The sequence below is a fragment of the Bombina bombina genome, chromosome 4 (assembly GCF_027579735.1).
Source record: "Bombina bombina isolate aBomBom1 chromosome 4, aBomBom1.pri, whole genome shotgun sequence".
In the NCBI taxonomy this organism is placed as follows: domain Eukaryota; kingdom Metazoa; phylum Chordata; class Amphibia; order Anura; family Bombinatoridae; genus Bombina; species Bombina bombina.
Genome location: NC_069502.1, coordinates 1,146,517,439 through 1,146,538,093, shown reverse-complemented (window position 1 = coordinate 1,146,538,093; position 20,655 = coordinate 1,146,517,439). Strand labels below are relative to the sequence as shown.

General features: G+C 37.8%; 1 protein-coding gene across 3 annotated transcripts in view; it reads right to left on the bottom strand.

The window, feature by feature from the left end:
• MIA3 (MIA SH3 domain ER export factor 3) overlaps positions 1–20,655 on the bottom strand; it is a 220,057-nt gene that overhangs the window by 157,968 nt on the left and 41,434 nt on the right. For 2 of the 3 annotated variants that reach the window (XM_053712523.1, XM_053712521.1), the window contains exons 4-7: positions 12,988–16,831; positions 11,931–12,107; positions 5,982–6,140; positions 4,439–4,605 (exon numbers count right to left, since the gene is read on the bottom strand). In XM_053712523.1, coding sequence (XP_053568498.1) covers positions 4,439–4,605; positions 5,982–6,140; positions 11,931–12,107; positions 12,988–16,831 — 4,347 coding nt within the window. The remainder of the gene's footprint in view (positions 1–4,438; positions 4,606–5,981; positions 6,141–11,930; positions 12,108–12,987; positions 16,832–20,655) is intronic. The other variant, XM_053712522.1, reaches the window with a different exon arrangement.

Below are 20,655 nucleotides of genomic sequence, written 5' to 3'. Positions count from 1 at the left end.
TGAAAACCCAGCCCAGGTAACTGCACATTAGTTAAACCACCAGCAGAACCGAACTAGAGACCACTCAGTCCCAGAGTCCGTCGAGCCCAAACAGCCTCCGAGGAGTCGTTAGTACCCAGCCATAAAACAAGGACCGTTATCTGCCCCCAAAAAGGAGAACAGATTCCCAGGAAAAATCAAAAGGATCATTCCACACGGCTCAACAAACATAGAACAACCCAAGATTGTCTTACGATAGTAGCACCCAGGGAGACGAACTCCCTAGAAACATAAGGACCGAATAAAAGAGAGATCCATACACAGGGAAACACGTCCCAAAAAGGACTCGAGGGACACCCTCATATCCCTGATCCAGTCACATACCCTAAAGTACTTCAGAAAAACTAGAGTTCCCTGTTGCCTCATCAGATCAAAACCTGCAGGCTAGGCCAGCAGAGACAATGGCAATAGGATAACTATCCCAGCAGTTAGTAAAGAGCTCTCCAAGAGAACACCAAACCGTCTGAACAGGATCTCTCAATGATCAGCTTCCTGGTAAAAAAGCTGACTCAACCATTGCGAAACCCAAACCTTGAAATGAGTTTTAAAGCCTGCTATCACACATTCAAAGTGCAAATAGCTGTAGCTGGTTTCAAACTGCTAACCCCAAAGGTGAGGACCGACTCTGGAAGAAAACGGTCAACACTGCATAGATAACCGATCCCTGAGCTTCCCTCCAGGGTAATGGTCCCAGCCCAAAGGCTAGTCAAAGACCGAAGACAAGAGTCCCAGACCTCTGGAAAAGAAAGGAAGGGTTAACGAGGAACTAAGCCCCCGGGTAGACCTCTGACCGCTACTACAAACGGCATGCTACTGTGATTCAGGATAGGCATTGTGCACGGGTACGAGACCCCCTACACTGCTGTCTTCCCCAAGAAAAAGAACACTTCCCAAAGAAAGAGGGCCCTCAGACACCCAACATCTATATATCAGAATCCAACATTTAGCAGGAGTGCCAACAGGGTTCAAACCCTCAGCCTCCCACTGCAGGAACGGTGGAACCAGTCACTACATCGCATCTCCCTTTCCAGGATTCTGCAAAACGAAAGAAGGGAAAAGACCTTTACAAGGCAGGAAAAACAAGGGCCCATAGGTCGCCATATAAAGATGCTTTAGGCAAGGATATTTGTAGGACTTGCATTATGAAGAGTACATAGCCATAGCTGGATTTGACCTTCAGCTTTCAAGGAAACATAGTTTACGACTAAGCCATCGTGGAACACAATCAGATACTAAGGTAACTCCGAACCAGGAGAACCCAACCTCCGCTCTAGAAGAGAAGGGAACGAAAACAACAGAAAACCAACGTACCATAGAGGTGTAGACCCCTTGGCCATATCGCCAACCCAGTTGAAAGACACCTGGAGTCTACAGGAAGATCAAATGCGCCAACAGACCAGTAGGGACCCGTCAGAAAGACCTAGAGCCTAAGCCACAGGCAGATAGGCATCTCCCACGAAAAACAGAGCCCCTCCCCACTCTAAAAGAGGACCACAAACACCTAAGGTGAGACCGAACCGTCCACACCCATATAGGCAGAGACATGAACCTAGGCCAGGGTACTCGAAAAACGGAATTGATCAAAAGATCTAACTTCCAGAGGAACCCTAAGCTGCCTCCTATGATTAGGAGCGCACCATCTAAAGTCCGTAGACTTGGCAATCTAGCAACAGCCTCAAACCCAAGAGTCTGAAAAAGCTCCTGAACAGTTTAAGAATTCGGCACTCAGTGCACTTGGATCACAAGGAAATCTTGTAGACAAGCGTTAACACGTGTTACACACACTGGCAAGGTAGCACCAACACCCGAAGGTGAATGAGAATCCTGAACCTTGCTTGCCACCCCAAAGAGTTAGACGTAAGGCACCCTCCACGAAGCTCTAAGGGAACATCGAGGATAAATGGTCAACTACCTGACCCCAGAAGGGCGACCATCTGTAACCGACCTCAACTTTCACTGTTAAGCCCCAAGGCTAGAGTTGCAACGAGGACGCAGACACACCCGAACGTCGAGAACGTGGTCAGACCAAGGGTATAATATGGAAGAGACAACAGCCAGAGATCCTTGTAGGATCAATCTTCCAAAAAGAAACCTCTATAACAGGGTAAAAGCTGGAGCCTCGCAGCTCCACACAGAAAACAGGGAACCCCTGCACACCACCTCTTAGAGTAACGCAACTCTGAGCAGAGGAAGGAAATGCCCGCGCTTCCAGACCAGATGATCCACCCAAGGTGGGAAGAAAGGAGACTCCGCCACCGTAAGAATATGTTTAATAGGCTAAAGAGTCAGTAGGAACTTCAAATGAAGACGCAAATAGTTCGCCTTTTGGAACACTAGACCACATAGGTCACTCACATCTCCCAACTCCAAAGAAATGGAAATTACGGTTCTGAGTCCCCAGGGACCTGAAGAACCATGATGGCGTCTGCAAAAAACAGATCAGTATCCCAGGCGAGTAGCCCAAAACAGCCGACCTTAGATTGGTACTTACAACCCTCCAGTCAGAAGAGTTGTATTTAAACAGTAGGCCTCATACTTCGATAGGATCCGAGCCCGGAGTCCATAGCAATAGGCCAAGTGACATTCAGAATCCGACAGGATTAAATCAGCACCACGAGGGTGACATGAACCCAGGTAACAGCCGAAAAGTGTCCGACCAGTACCTGCCTGGTATAAGGACACTCCAGAACAGCCTAAGGTCCAAGAAAATACGACCCGAAGGATCGATAAATGAACTAGAAAACATAATTCTATTATTCAAAAAGTGAGCAACTTCCGAGGAAGTGCCCACGCGACCACAAAATCACAAGTATTGATTCCAGATAAGAACATTCTCAAAACGAAAATCTAACAGAGCTTAAGAAAAAACAAATTAAACACATCCATCCGGATCAAAAATAAAATGATGGCAGCACCCATCGGGTAATCGCCCAAGGTGAATGAGAACACCAACGGGACCAGCTGATCAGAGGCCCCATTCACCCAGGCTCAGAACTGGAACCGAAACATAAAGAAAAATAAAATGTAGACGTTAAGGAAATTGGCTTCACCCCCAAACGTCATATCCAATTTTCCATCCAGCATCTAAGGCCTCGGATCCCTTCGGCCCACTCGGACTGGGATCCTTAAAATTGCCAAAACATGTCTTAAAAGAACACAAAGACTTGCCAGCCTATAACGTAAGGCAAAATCATGCCTCGCTGCATCAACAAAAGACCCTGGTCCCGAGGTTGGGGCTCCTGAAGCCTCAGAGGCCAGCGCTTCCCCAGAAGGCCGAACTGAACCAGGTGATCGCACGCCCGTCGGGCCCTGGTTAACAGAACATAGACAGTACCTTAGAAATATTTCACTTGGGAGATATAAATGAGTCAACGCCATAGAAATGGCCATGTGGAACCATGCCGTAACCTCTGGAGGAAACAAGCCACCCTCCGGAGGAGTAAAGGCCATAGGGAGACCTGCTTGCATAGCCGAAAAAGGGTCTGGGGCATGCGCTTCATGGGACATGGAAACCTCGGAGGCGGATGGCTCAACGCACTCTAAGCTCCCTGATTCGGGAGAAGAGACTACTCTAGAACGGCAATCGGAACATAACTGATGGGTATTGATTACCCGGGCCATTTCATCTGTGACGAAAGGCAAAGAATGACTGGGGGATGAGGGAAGTGGGGGAGGTATTTAAACCTTTGGCTGGGGTGTCTTTGCCTCCTCCTGGTGGCCAGGTTCTGTATTTCCCAAAAGTAATGAATGCAGCTGTGGACTCTTCCCGTTTAAGAAGAAAATACATACATCTTAAAACAGAATTAACTTGAATTTATTTTGTTTTAAGTTGTATACTCTTTCTGAATCATGAAAGTTAATTATGACTTCTAAGTAACATGTTTGCTCTTGTGTCTACAACTTTCAACATAATGGGTGCTGGGACTAAAGCAACACACTGTATTGCAGTCCTGCCTCCTAGATAAGGAGTTAAAGGGACATGAAACCCCAAATTTTTCTTTCATGATTCAGAGCATGTCATTTTAGACAACTTTCCAATTAAATTCTATAATCAATTGTTTTGTTCTCTTTCTATCCTTTGTTGAAAGGCAGATAGGTAAGCTCAGGAGCATGCACATGTCAGCAGCACTATATAGCAGCAGTATTGAAATAATGTTATTCATTTCCTAGAGCACTAGACAGCAGCACTTGTTCCTGCCAGATAGTGCACCAGATATGTGCATGTTACCTACCTAGGTGTCGCTTCAACAAAGAACAACATGAGAGTGATGCAAATTTGAGAATAGAAGTAAATTGCAAGCTTTTTAACAACTGTATATTCTGTGTGAATCACAAAAAAAGGTTAATGTCCCTTTAATGAACACAATATGGGACATATCTAGTAAAGGCCTGAACTTACCACCTGTGAAACATGATTCCAATAGTCTTTAGCTGCAAGCAGAACCGTCCCCGTGGTTGAAATAATCTGTGATGCTGAAATCTCCTGAGATTGCTTTTCAGTCTCAGCATCATCTGAAGTCTCATGCAGTTTCTCTTCAGTTTCTGCAACATCTTCAGCTGTAATCTCTATGAAAAACAAAACTACATTTGACGTGTGCAATAATATAAATTACATTTAGGGCATCATGTTACAAGTGGGAAAACAAGTCGCCTTTAGGGAACACATTGCAAATTAGAACAACATGTTTTAAATGGTTTGACAGATGAGCCTGTTGCAAAACAGTAATTGCCTTCTTACAACTAGGCAGAGAACGTCTATGACAGTGATGGTGAACCTTGGCACTCCAGATGTTTCAGAACTACATTTCCCATGATGCTTAGGCACTATGACGTCCAGTTGAGCTTCATGGGAAATATAGTTCTGAAACATCTGGAGTTTTGTTTATGTCTAACTCAGGTTAGCCATAAAAAGGCTATTAGGTTTTAAATTAGCTTAGAAATACAGGGATGCTAAGTCACTTTAAGATTTCTAAAGGGGTTAAAAAAATAAGCTCCAGTGCAGCCATGCACTACTAAAAGCTAGCTGAACACATCTGGTGATCCAATGGCAAGAGGCTTGTGTGTGCATAGCAACTAATCACCACCAGTAGGACATTGCTGCTCCTGAGCCTACCTACAGAAGTTATGCTTTTCAACAAAGAGCATCAAGAGAACAAAGTAAATTTGATAATAGAAAAGTTTCCTAGCACTGCATGCTCGATCTGAACTATGGAAGTTTAATTTTGACTTATGTGCTTTGCTTCTATATCCTATCAAATATTTATTCCTTAAAAAGGACCGTCAGAATTTTATTGTTTAAAAAGCTAGATAATCCCTTTATAAGTTTTGCATAAAAACAGTTATATGAATACACTTGTTACATCTGTGATTATCTTGTTTCTAAGCCTCTGCAGACTGCCCCATTATCTCAGTACTTTTGATAGGCACGAATCTTAGCCAATCAGTGCTGACTCTTAAATAACTACATGGGAGTGAGCACAATGTTATCTATATGACACACTTGCACATGCAGTGTCTAACTGTCAAAATGCACTGAGATAAGATGTGGTTCAATAGCTTTGAAATTAGCATATAAGCCTACCTAGGTTTAGCTTTCAACAAAGAAAGTAAATTGCAAAGTTGTTTAAGATTGCATGCACTATCTAAATCATGAGAGTTTAATTTTGACTAGACTGTCACTTTAACTTATTTTTAGTGAAATAAGGAGATGTGAATGGATTTTTATAGCTTTATTCTGAATATTAATAATGACATTGATGTTATTGAATGACTATTTTTTTACCTTTCGTTTATTTTATGCTGAAGTTATAATGGGAGTCAAACTTCATCTATAACATTTTGGAATCAGTGTTATTGTCGGCGCCATTTGTAACATTCACTCCAATATCTGGAGCATCTATATGTGCAAGTACCTATTAGCAGGGATGTATCTGTGTGCTTACCTGCCTCTGGTTCTGTATTATCCACTGATGATGGATGTTCTGTAATCCCCACGTCCTCAGTTGGGGTCTCTTGCACACTGTCAGCATCTCTCGGCGCTGTGTGCATCTGAGGATCTTGTGAGCCAGGCTTTGATTCTTCAAGACTGATATTCACACCTTCTGAACAAGGATTTAAACAGACATCAGTGTAGGCATTCCATTTAAAGAGCTCATGTCTAATTTTCTGTTAAAAGTATATAATATTTATTATTATTATTGTTTATTACTAAAGTGCCGCCAAATTCCTTAGAGCTTGGCACATAAGAAGGGTACTATACAATGCCACTGTTTTGTATTAAAACATACAGACACATAGCACAGATTAAACAAAAACGCACAAAAACAAGATGAGCTCTGAAGAGCTCTCAATCTACAGGTTTAATCATAACTTGTGTGCATTGACTCGGCCACATAACTATTAAATTCTATCTGCAGGAGAATGTTTGGAATTATGTCACCAAACACTGAGGAAGTCTGTAATCAGACAAAATGCATAGGTTTTCATATAACATTCAACCTACTAATATCACAGTATCAAAGAAAAGGACTGTAGTAGGAGATGGCATACATCATTCACAGGAGCAAAGCAGGAATGTAATAGGAGACGGCATACATCGACAAGAGCAGAGTGGGAATGTAATAGGAGGAGGCATACATCATTCACAGGAGCAGGGCGGGAATGTAATAGGAGGCGGCATACATCATTCACACGAGCAGAGCAGGAATGTAATAGAAGGAAGCATACATCATTTACAAGAGCAGAGTGTAAATGTAATAGGAAAAGGCATACATCATTCACAGGAGCAGAGCAGGAATGTAATAGAAGGAAGCATACATCATTCACAGGAGCAGAGCAGGAATGTAATAGGAGGCATACATCATTCACAAGAGCAGAGTGTAAATGTAATAAGAGAAGGCATACCTCATTCACAGGAGCGGAGTGTGAATATATTAGGAGGATGCATACATCATTTACAGGAGCAGAGCAGGAATGTAATAGAAGGAGGCATACATCATTCACAGGAGCAGAGCGGGAATGTAATAGGAGGCCTACATTATTCACAGGCACAAAGCGAGAATGTAATAGGAGGCGGCATACATCATTCACACGAGCAGGGCAGGAATGTAATAGAAGGAGGCATACCTCATTCACAGGAGCAGAGCGTGAATATAATAGGAGGATAAATACATAATTTACAAGAGCAGAGCAGGAACGTAATAGAAAGCGGCATACGTAATTCACAGGCGCAGAGGGGGAATGTAATATGAGGCATACACCATTCAGACGCAGAGCGGGAATGTAATAGAAAGAGGAATACATCATTCATAGGCACAGAGCAGGAATGTAATAGAAGGAGGCATACATCATTCACAGGAGCAGAGTGGGAATGTAATAGGTGGGGCATACATCATTCACAGGAGAAGAGCGGGAATGTAATAGGAGACACACATCATTCACAGAAACAGAGCAGGAATATAGTAGGAGGTGGCATACATCATTCACAGGCGCAGAGCAGGAAAGTAGTAGGAGGCAGCATACATCATTCACAAGAGCAGAGTGGGAATGTAGTAGAGGGTGGCATATATCAATCATTCACAAAAGCAGAGTAGGAATGTAATAGGAGGCATACACCATTCATAGGAGCAAAGCAGGAATGTAGTAGAAGGCGGCATACATCATTTACAGGAGAAGAGTGTGAATGTATTAGGATGCAGCATACATCATTTACAAGAGCAGAGCGGTAATGTAAAAGGAGGAGGCATACATCATTCACAGGAGCAGAGTGGTAATGTAATAGGAGGAGGCATACATCATTCACAGGAGCAGTGTGGGAATGTAGTAGAAGGCAGCATACATAATTTACAAGAGCAGAGTGGCAATGTAATAGGAGGAGGCATACATCATTCACAGATGCAGAGTGGGAATGTAGTAGAAGGCAGCAAAGATCATTCACAGGAGCAGAGTGGGAATGTAGTAGAAGGCAGCATACATAATTTACAAGAGCAGAGCGGCAATGTAATAAGAGGAGGCATACATCATTCACTGGAGCAGAGCGGGAATGTAGTAGGAGGTGGCATACATCATTCACAGGAGTAGAGCGGGAATGTAGTAGAAGGCAGCATACATCATTCATAAAAGCAGAGCAGAAATGTAGTAGGGAGGCAGCATACATCATTCACAGGAGCAGAGCGGGAATGTAGTAGGAGGTGGCATACATCATTCACAGGAGCAGAGCGGGATTGTAGAAGAAGGCAGCATACATCATTTACAGGAGCAAATCATGGAGCATCTGATGTACACTCTCACAGTGTAGTATTCATGTCACGGTTATAGGGAACATTATAACACCTATGTTTTGATAATTTTACTGAAATGGTGTTTGTTCTGTAACAGTATGTCCAGTGTATGTACAATTTATATTATAATTTGTGCCAGGAACTTCTCTTTAGATGGATGATAAAAGGACAATGATCCTATCTACAAGCAATTGCTTATACTGAGGAGCCGGGTAAAACACCAAGCATACCTTAGGAAAACTCGAATGTATATAGGGATACAGAAATACTTTTATCCTGACCTCATGCAGTGGAGCATCAAAATGTGCATAGCAGTGTGATGGTTTAACCCTCGTGCACGTTTTCTCAAGAAATCAGCCTAAAAAATGTTAGTATTCTCCAAGGAGCCACAAAATCAGAAATTACAACGTCAACTATTGTGCATGGCAGATTGAACTAGCTAAACAAAAAACGTTTTTTTTTAGATATGCACAAAGATTGTATTAATAAAATTAATGTTGAAAGACATGTTGTGTTAACTGGTGCACCAACTTATTGTCAAAGATCAACTTTATCCAATACAAAAGTCTAAAAGAACAGGTCACTAGATAATAGATATCAAATATAAAACAATAAAATCAGGTTACCATCTTCATAATAACCAATATTTAATTAATATCAAACAATGTTACATTAAAACCATCACAACATTATAAGAGAGACCCAGGTCTAAAAGTGTGTAGTTAAACAACGTCAATCAGTCTGGAAATAGTGCGCTAAGAAACAGGAACTTTTTTTAAAATATTAGTGAGGTTAAATATAAAAATTGCTTATTTTCCTTATGGGGTTTTGATCACACTTCACTTTAACAGTAAATGTTTGCCAACGTATCCGTTATAGTGAGCAAAATTAGTAATTTGTCCAAACACAAGTACCGGTACCTGCAGGAGTATTAATTCACCATTAAGGTAAATACCTCATATGTTTGATGCTGTTGAAACACACTATCAGCCTTATTTTTATTTCCTCCTCCTGTCTTGAAAGTAGTTGATATCTGTGAAGTCGTTCAGCTACTATGTAGGACAACCTGATCATGTGACTCCAGAGGGTGTATTGGCTCATGTGATATATTTATCTCTAATCTACATATCTAATTTAATTATATTAAATATTTCTATCTGCAGGAGTTCAAGAGTTGTGTCAATTGTTAAATATTTAATTTTAAAAAGTTAGTACAGCAGTTTAGTAGTACAAATAGTTTGAGAAAAACAGGTTCTCCATTTTTCTTACATTTAAAACGTTCTAGTGGCTGTTAGTGTCTTTTCCTAAAGGGATACTAAACCCAAATTTTTTCTTTCATGATTCAGATAGAGAATGCAATTTTAAGCAACGTTCTAATTTACTCCTATTATCAATTTTTCTTCGTTCTCTTGCTATCTTTATTTGAAAAAGAAGGCATCTAAGCTAAGGAGCCGGACAATTTTTGGTTCAGTACACTGGGCAGCACTTGTTTAATGGTGGGTGCATTTAGCCACAAATCAGCAAGCACAACCCAGGTTGTGAACCAAAAATGGAACGGCTTCTAAACTTCCATTCTTACTTTTCAAATAAAGATAACAAGATAATGAAGAAACATTTATAAAATGAATAAATTAGAAAGTTGCTTAAAATTGCATGCTCTATCCGAAACATGAAAAAAAAAAATTGGGTTCAGCGTCCCGTTAAAGGGACATTTTTTTGTTTCAGTGCAATAGTACTAAGTTCTCTGTTTTTTACTAAGTTACATTACTTGTAAGTTGAAAAAGTTCTTCTTACCCTTTGTTGCACTACTGCTAACCGCTGCTGGTGGACTGGTTCAATTTGCACTTAGTGTCTCTTAAAGAAACATTTTACTGTACCTTTAAGTAATTTTTTTAGTTTTACAAACAATGCCGTGCACAAAAATTAGATGTATAAATAAATAAAATAAGTTTAAAAATTACATAGAATGGTAAAACTAAAGCTAACATAGCTGATTACAGCTTCAAAATGATAAAAAATCTCCACTGTAGCTCCAAATGAAAATTTTAATTAACAACGGAAATTTATAACAAAGTTCGTTTGAAACGAATGGACCATGAACGAAAATTAACTAAAACAATTTTTTTTTTTATCTAAACAAAAATTTCAGAAGATTTTTTTCCCTTGCACATCTCTAATATGTAGTTACCTGTTCTTTTAGACTTTATTGGATAAAGCTGATCTTTGTAAATAATTAGGCGCACCAGTTAATACAGAATCTCTTTCAAGATTGAATTAGCTAACCTTGTGGTATTGTTGTTTCTGGAAGGTCACATAAATGGTCCTTGGCAGTGACAGTGCAACTTAAAGACAAGTATACCCCAGGTATACCCCAATGGGGATATTTTCTAGGTTTGAATAGAATTGAAACACTGTCATTAGGTTACATTCCAATCAGAATTCCCCTTCAAATTGCAATTACATTTTTTATTTTAATTTGAATCTATCTCATATAATTAAAAAGCTGTGCAATAACCCATTGATCTAATGCTTTTCAAATGCATTCATGCCAGGAATACAACCCCAATACTGTTCCAATCAGAAAACACCTTCCTGGCAGATTTTCATATAAATTATGAAGTTTTGAAAATCAACATCTTGAACTTGTTGATTCCCCCCCCTGTTTTAAGTGGTGCTTTTTGACGGTTTGCACAGCTTTCTTTGTTTAAGCTCATTTTTTTGTTTAATGAGAAAATAAAATTAAAGTTCAAAACATGTACAGAGATTTAAAATGTTCATTTACAAAAAGGTACAATAAAGCCAAAATTAAACTTTCATGATTCAGATAGAGCATGTAGTTTTACACAACTTTCCAATTTACTCCTGTTATATAATCTGCTTTGTTTTCTTGGTATCCTTTATTGAAAAACATAACTAGGTAGGTTTAGGATCAGCTATTTGATTATTGGTGGATGCACATATATGCCTCGTCATTGGCTCACCCGATGTGTACAGCTAGCTCCCATTAGTGCGTTTCTGCTCCTTTAACAAAGGATACCAAGAGAATGAAGCATATTTGATCATAGAAGTAAATTGGAAAGTTGTTTAAAATTGCATGCTCTACCTGAATCATAAAAATGGGGTTTTGTCGCTTTAAATATGTTTAAGTAGAACTTTTTTCCTCTTCTTCTTGCTCACCTTGTGCTTTGTTTTCTCTTTCACATTATATTGTTGTGAGGATGATGCTCACAACAAGAACCTGTTCTTATAGGATCCATTAATGTTCCTGTGTTCTGGTTGCATTATCATCATCCGATAATGCATTTTCATAAAGCCAGAGAGATCCCATAATTCTCTCCAACAACGGTGTTATTTTAACAACCTACATATAATGCTCATGGTCATTTTCATGTTTAGTAACATTTAGAGCAGTGTATTAAAAAGTAACATCATCATATGTGGACATTGATGTCTGTTCCATAATTTGCCTTATCACAGAGGCTAATTTATTACCCCCATATTACCAGGCCGTATTATTATTTTTACTGATTAGAGATATCTTATCTAATTTCTCTTTTCCTTGTACAACAGGAATGTCTATATGTTTCATTAGTTTACTCTCACTGGGCGTACCTGGCTTTGTTTCTGCATCATTCACTGGAGGTTGTTCAAGGACCTTCTCCTCCTCCTCGGTCTGCGCTTCTGGCACTTTGGCCGCACTTCTTTCTTCTGTGTGTGACTGAGGATCTTCCAATCCAGGCTTCTGATCTATCTGATCCTTACTCACAACTTCATTAATATGGGCACCGTCTATAAACAATGCACAGATGTATTTTAGTATGTCATTTAAAGTAAACTGTTTAATTGGCTTGGCTTTAAAAGCAGATTTTTAAACTAACATCATAATTTTGTTCTATAAAACCTACAATAATTAGAAAAATAAAGCCAAAGACAGAGCACTGTATGTTAGGACCACTTGCAAGATTACAGGCAGAGTCATAGACAACAATGAGCAGGTGGATGGACCTTTTGCCATACTGAGGGGGATGAAACCTCAGGGGTGGAGTTTCTTTCTACTCTAATCATCAGAGTAGATACCGATCACTAGTAATATAGTTCTAACATAGTATAAAATTATTTTAGGGTAAGTTTCATTTGAATAGGCTGAGCAAGAAGGATTCTACAAGTTTCTGTCTTTTTTTTTTTTTTAATTCTCCAAAGTATTATAGGGAGATTTTTTTTTTTATGCAATCAATTAAAATATTAATAAATAATAAACCAACCATTATAAAACGGTTTTAAAGATTTTACTTAGTCTCCAATTATTTTAGAGTTTATCTTTCTTATAAAGGTAAATACACCGGTCATAAGATACTGGACCATCTGTATGCAAAAATGCTAGAGAGGGTGAACTCAAAATTGTTTTCATGAACTGCATATTCTAAGCATTATTATAAAAACAGATAACAGAATGTTGGTCTGATATTCATTTGGGTTATTACACTGTTGTGTTATAGAACAATAATAAAAAATAATTATTACTAGACTGTATTGGTCATCAATTTCAGCTTACTTAAGTTATTTTCACAATTTTTACTGCATATTTTTTAAATAGAAACAATTTTTAGCTTTGTAATAATGTTGAAAAAAAAAAACAATAAAGGTCTCATGTTGCTCAAATGCAACATACCTTCTTTTTGGATGCTTGAAGTTTCCTTTGGAATTTCCGGAGTAAGAACAGAGCTCTCAGCATACAGAGAATGTTTTAGTCGCAATCTATATGCAACCTCTTGGATATTTTCCAACAGAGAATCTTCTTCATCAAACATTTGTTTCGTTTTTGCTACATCCTCCTCATCATTAGCCACTCTTGTATCTAAAATATTCTCTACAAATTCTAGGATATTAGTTTCTGAGGATTCCAATATTTGGTCCAAAATTTTCTCAATAGAATCTTGTTGTGCATTATAGACTTGTGCATTCCTTAACTCAGACTCCATATCATGAAACATGGACTCAACTTTAAAGATATTCTCAGAACCAAGGTATTTTCTGAAGAGAGCTATATTTTCCTCACTTAAGTATTCTTTAATAATAATAAGTTTCAAAATACTCTCAGTATAATTTGGCTTCTCCGTTGCATTATTTCCTGCAGTCCCTGTATCATGAGGAACGTCTTCATCTTTTTCACTTTGTTGTGCATTAGCTATCTCATCACTATGATGAACAGAATCATCCTTGTGGATATTTTCTTGATTTGAAACATCTGCTATGGGTTCAGTCTCAAGTAAAGTTGAGTTTATTTCATCTTCTGTTATTGGAGTTGTGGCCTCAACTTTTAAAGCCTCAGTGTCTTTAGTTTTTTTTGCATTCAGATTTGAATTATTCACAAGTTTGTCTTCTTTTGGTGAGCTAGATTGGTCTTCTATTTCAACGTCAACATTCTCATCTTCATTTTCCTCTACATATTTTTCATCATTGTCTTCATCTAATTTTTCCTCAGTTTTGTCTACTGCTACACCTTCATTTTGAGTGTTGACCGACTCCTCAGCTTTATCTACAGTGTCAGAATCTATAATGGTAGTTCCAGTATTTGCTAGCTTCTGCTTGGAGCGTTGTGCACTGGCAGCATTTTCATCTTCCAATAACTCGTTTTCAGTTTCACCAACAAGATCTTCATTGGTAAATTCTGTTTCAATAACGTTCTCCATGTCCAATTTTGTTTTTTCTTCATTCCCAATCTTTGTGCTAGTACCATTTTCTTGAACAGCACCAGCTTCAAAAGAACCGTCCTCATCTTGTACTGGCTTTTTGAGATCTTCGTTTATTGGACTTTGTTCAGAATCATTAAGTTGACTTTGTTTATCCACCATGTCTAAAGGTACATGTTCCATATGTCCTTGTTTTAAATTAGTGTCAATAACTGGATCATTTTCATGTACTACGGACTTTTCTTTTAATTGTAGTTCATCTTTCTTGCCTTCTTCTATATCTGTAGATTTTAAATCTGTTTTCTCTAATACTTTTGGTAATTTTTCTGTAAGCAACTTATTTGTAGGCTTCTCACCATCTTTCAATACACTGTCTACAGACTCATTTTGTAACTTTAATGTTTCTTTTACTACATCCTCTTTTTTCTTTATGTCAGATGTTTCAACATCTGAATCTTCCTGTGCTTTTAACACTTCTCCTGTAATAGAAGCATCTGTAGATTTCCTGCTTTCTGATAATGTACGGTCTGCCGATTCCTCTTCAGTAATTAAAGTTTTGATTTCATTATTATCCTTTATGGTTATTTCAGGTAATTTATATTCCACATCTTCAGATTCAATTTTTTTTCCAGTGGAATCATTTTGAAATTTTTCATCAACAGCAGCTTTTGTTTTGGTCTTTACATTTTCCACTCGTTCTCTCTCTTTTTTCTCAGTGTATGGCGTTTGTGACTCTTCATTCGGAGGTTCAGTTGGAAATACTTTCTGAGTACCATCTGTGGACTTGTTATTTCCTTCAGTATCATCAGCTGTCTTTTTTTCATCTATTACTTTAGTTACTTTGTTTTCTTTGTCAGGAGAGTCTGAAGATGCCATTATGTTTACTAATGCCTCTGTAGATGTATTTTTACTATCTAGAGGCTCTTTTTCATTTTCAGCCTCATTTTGTAATGCCTCTGAATCACTTATAACATCAGATTTTGTTTCTGGAGACTCATGAAATATTTCTACATAATCATTTTCACCAATTGCATCTTTTTTATCCTTTTCTCCCAAATCATCTACTGGGGCATCCACAGTTTTACTTACATTTTGATCAGTTTCCAAATGGTCAGCAGTATTAGTAGCAGATGAAATTTCTTGTAACAATTTCCGGTAAGCATCATCATGATCATCAGTATTAATTACAGGCAGTATATTATCACTATGTCTCCCCTCATGTTTTTCCATGTCGAGTAAATAAATGTTTTCATCTTCAAGTGGTTCATCATCTTCCTCATCTGTTTCCTCTTCTGAATCAATTCTGTCAGGGTCTGTGACATCATCTGTATATTCACCACCACTAACAATTGCAAAGAAGGTGTCTCCTAAGGTTGTCAATATATCCTTTTCTAGTTTTACTGGTGTGACATCTCCCTCATCTACTACAGCCTTCACCTCCTCTTCTGGTTTTGCCGACTTTGGTTTTGTTTGAGCAGCAAAATCCTCATTGATAGAATCAGTCTCTTCCTTTGACTTCACACCCGATTCTTCATAAGATAACAAAGGAGGCTCATCTGATTGTTCAGAAAGATCTTCCTCTGACTCTTCATCATAGGGTTCATCTGTGGTGTCATCCGGATATTCATACTCTTGTGTAACATATCTTGTTTCTTCATCATCAGTCACAACAGCATCAGCTGATGAGCCAATATGGGTCTTCAAGACCTGAAGCTTTTCTTTGTTGAAAAGAGTATAAGATTCTAAGTCTTCATGTTTATCATTTGACCCAAGGGCTTCTCCCTGAGAGATGCTGTTGTATTTGGCATGGTCACTATCTGGCACTTGTGGATTACCTAGAATGGTTTCGTTTGGAGACTGAAGTGCAATTTTTTCTTCCTGAGATTTTTCAGATTCACTATTTACATTAAATTTATCTACTTTTTCTAATTTTTCCTTTTCTTTATCATCATTGCTAGATGGAGGAGGCACAATACTATGTTCTGTTTGTTTATCAATGGTAAGGGTACTTCCTCGGTCCTCTGATACTTTATCATCTTCATTTTTCTGAATTCCCTCTTTTACTTTTATGTTTTTCTGATGATCTTCTTTTACTTCTGCTTCTGTTTTCTCTTGTTCTATGTTCTTTTCCTCTGTATCATCTTTGCTTTTCTGATGATCTTTTTTTTTTATTTCTGTTTCTGTTTTCTCTGCTTTTGTTTTCTTTTCCTCTGTATCCTCTTTGCTTTTCTGATGATCTTCTTTTACTTCTGCTTCTGTCTTATTTTCCTCTGTATCATCTTTGCTTTTCTGATTATCTTCTGCTTCTGTTTTCTTTTCCGCTGTGTCATCTTTGCTTTTCTGATGATCTTCTTTTACTTCTGCTTCTGTTTTCTTTTCCGCTGTGTCATCTTTGCTTTTCTGATTATCCTCTTTTACTTCTGCTTCCTCTGCTTCTGTCTTATTTTCCGCTGTATCATCTTTGCTTTTCTGATGATCTTCTTTTACTTCTGCTTCTGTCTTATTTTCCTCTGTATCATCTTTGCTTTTCTGATGATCTTCTTTTACTTTTGATTCTGTATTCTCTGCTTCTGAGTTTTTTTCATCTGTGTCATCTTTGCTTTTCGGACTATTCTCTTTAATTTGCTTTTCTGTATTTTCAGGAGGTTTATCAGTATCTGTAAACTCTTTTTGTAGTTCTAAACTAGGCTCCGTCTGCAAGTCAGTATTCTGTTTTGAGAAACTAATTTCTGTGTTTGCTTCTTTTGGTTTATTTAAAAGTTCATCTACATTATAATTATCAAAAGCATCTGTTCCTGCATCAAAGCAAACAAAATCTGTTTCCTAAAAAAAATAAAGAACATAAAATCAACAAAATGTATTCTCAACATTTAGGATAGTCTCCAGATTTAACATATTATCATTAAGTGGATGACAAGTTTTTATTAATGCAAATACATTTTCAATGATTAACGTTTATTAAGAGTAAAAAAAATAAAAATTATATATATATATATATATATATATATATATATATATATATATATATATATATATATATATATATATATATATATATATATATATATATATATATATATATATATATATATATATATATATATATATATATATATAGTAGCAAAAACTTGCCTCACTGGACTTTTTCAAACACCAAAAAAATTTTAATGTAACGTTTCGGAGACAAAGTATCCCCTTCCTCAGACAAAGGTGAAATGGCAAAACAAGCAGTATACAAAGACAAACAAAGTGATAACCCCTCCCCCCAATTAAGAAAAAAAAAAAAACGCCAAAATGGTAGTCATGACAACCACTCCAAACACAGTGTCAATATTGCTTTAAACAACTAGTTTGCAACATCCAATGATCAAGTGATAAAATTCAATGATCAAGTGATAGAAATACAAAAGTGAAGCACTATATAAATGTGAAACCATAATAAAATCAATATATATATATATATACACACACATATGTATGAATGTGATATGCGTGTGATTATCAATTCTATCAATACTTTGAATTCATTATTCTATATAAGTTGGATATGTGTGTGTGTATATATATATATATATATATTGATTTTATTATGGTTTCACATTTATATAGTGCTTCACTTTTGTATTTCTATCACTTGATCATTGAATTTTATCACTTGATCATTGGATGTTGCAAACTAGTTGTTTAAAGCAATATTGACACTGTGTTTGGAGTGGTTGTCATGACTACCATTTTGGCGGGGGGTTTTTTTCTTAATTGGGGGGAGGGGTTATCACTTTGTTTGTCTGTGTATACTGCTTGCTTTGCCATTTCACCTTTGTCTGAGGAAGGGGATACTTTGTCTCCGAAACGTTACATAAAATTTTTTTTTGGTGTTTGAAAAAGTCCAGTGAGTGCAAGTTTTTGCTACCATTATCTATTAGCACCCTGGCTGATGAAATTGAAGTGAGAGTGCTCATCCTGGAACTATATATATATATATATATATATATATATATATATATATATATATATATATATATATATATATATATATATATACACACACAGCATATTATGTATTATATAAACTGTTCTCCCCGGGACCATTTAATGGGTGCACCACCTGACTAAAATTTAAAGGGACAGTAAAATCAAAATTAAACTTTCATGATTCACACAGAGCAAGCGATTTTAAACAACTTTCCAATTTACTTCTGTTATCAAACTTGCTTTGTTTTCTTGGTATCTTTTATTGAAAAGTAAAACTAGGTAGGCTCACAAGTACTCTATGGCAGCAGTGTTTTGCAACATTGTATAACAAAACTACAAATAATGTTGCAAAACACTGCTGAGCGTTTGTGAACCTACCTAGTTTTACTTTTCAATAAAGGATACCAAAAGAACAAAGCAAGTTTGATAACAGAAGAAACATGGAAAGTTTTTTTTAATATTGCATGCTCTATCCAAATCATGAAAGTTTAATTTTGACTTTACTGCCCCTTTAAAGGAACACTAAACCCAAATTTTTTATTTCATGATTCAGATTGAGCATGCAATTTTAAGCAACTTTCTAATTTATTCCTACAGCGCATATGAATAGACCGGTCCGGTCGCCAATGGTGAGTAAAAATTCCTGCGGGCAAGCAAAATTTACAATTTAACAGCCCGGCTGGCGATCTCACCATTGGCAGCTTTGCATTATTTTTTGGGGGGCATAATATTGTGTTCTATCTTTTTTTTTCATACTGCAGCCGCACTATTTCCCGCACTATTTTTTTCTTTTACAGCAGCGCCTTAATACTAAATACTAGCTCAGCGCATTAATTCCATCTAGCTTGCTTGACCGTTGTTAGTGATGTCACATCAGGGCGTACTATATTTTTTATACGCACTTTTATTTGGGAGCATTGATACAAGCTTGTGTTCCTGATCACATTGATGTCACAGCAAAGCTCCTCGTTAACGGCAGACGCTTTATGTTTTGTGGGGCACCTTGTTAGCGATGTTGCAGCTGATGCACAATTTTGTATGGACTACAATAGCAGCGGAAATAATGAAAGAAAGTGCTGCTCAGGTTTACATTACTCTATATATTTTTCTGACATACCGACCATGCTTCTGGAAGTTACCTTAGCAATGTCACAGCATACGCACTATTTTTTTGGGAGCAGAATACCGGTAGCAGACACTGCTGCTCAGGTTTACATTAATCTATATTTTGCAGACTTACTGATAATTCCTGTTCCATTTCAAAGTGATGGTTATATGATGTGGCTCTATCTTAATAATGTCAGTGAACCGTCAAAGAAAAAGAAGGAAGATGATGCAGAAAAGAGAGAAAGGGACAGACAATATGAAAAGGAAGAAAGAGAGAGACAATTCAAAGACAGCTGGATGATTAATGATAAGGGGGGGGAAGAGAGAGTGGCTTGTGTACAACAGCTCAAAACAGGTTATGCTATGTAGTGTATGCCAGGCATTTTCAAACAAACGGAATGCATTTGTGGAAGGTGCCAGCACAATGAAACTTGAAGGTATTCGATCACATGAGCTTTCATCAGGGCATCTGTAGACTGTCCAGTGTGAGTCAAACCGAAAATTAAAGCAGACTGAAACACCTGCTGGACAGGCAATCGCTACCATGAAACTACTGTTTCGCAACGCTCATCTCCTTGCCATTAAATGAAGATCTTTCTCTGAATTTCCAGATTTGTGCAAGTAAGTAAAGTGTATGTTTTTATTTGTTTGGCTTTTCCCTAACTGTGTGCTTAGTTTATATTACTTTTTTATATCCCAAATGCTAATTTTTATCTCTTGACTATTTTGTTTCTACAGACTTGACAAAATGAAGGGTTTGGATGTGGGAGATACCTATCTTAATGCCATATCAGCACGGTCATTTGTACACTTTATTGCACAGGAAGAAAGAAAACATACAAAAACAAAATATGCAGCTGCCAAGTGTGTGATGGTTCAGTTGATGTGCAGTGGTGGAGGAAGAAATTATTTATGCTAGATTTGCAATAGAAGGCAAGGTACACACAAGATTTGTGGCTTTGCAGTCAGTTGAAAAGGCTGATGCTGAAACAATTTCTCAGGCAGTAAATGCAGCAGTTACACAACACCTTGAGCAGTCGTGGAAGGAGAAACTATTTGCAATAGGAACTGATGGAGCAGCAGTGATTGCTGGGAAAAATTGAGAAGTAGTGCAGAAACTAAAAGGACAGAGAAAGCATGTTGTTGCAATTCACTGCATGAGTCACCGCTTGGAGCTCAGTGTCAGGGACACAGCAGCCAATAATGAGCGTCATCAGAAGTTAAAGGATCTACTTCTAGGGTTATATTTATTTTATCACAAGTCGACACTCAACCGTGCAAATCTTAAGAACAGCTATGCTTCTTTGAAAATGAGGCCACTATTGCCTACACGAGCAGATGGGACACAATGGGTAGGCCACTTCTGGCGTGCACTTGACCATTTCCTCAAAGGTTACAAAGCAATCATACTACATCTTGATCAGGTGTGGACCTATGCCCCTTCCCTCTGCTCTCTCTCTCTCTCCAGCCTTCCCTTTCTCCCCGTGTCTCTCAAGCCCCCTTTTCTCTCCCTCCATTTCACCCTCCCACTCCTGTTCCTCCCTCTCTGTCCCTTTTATCTCTCCTGT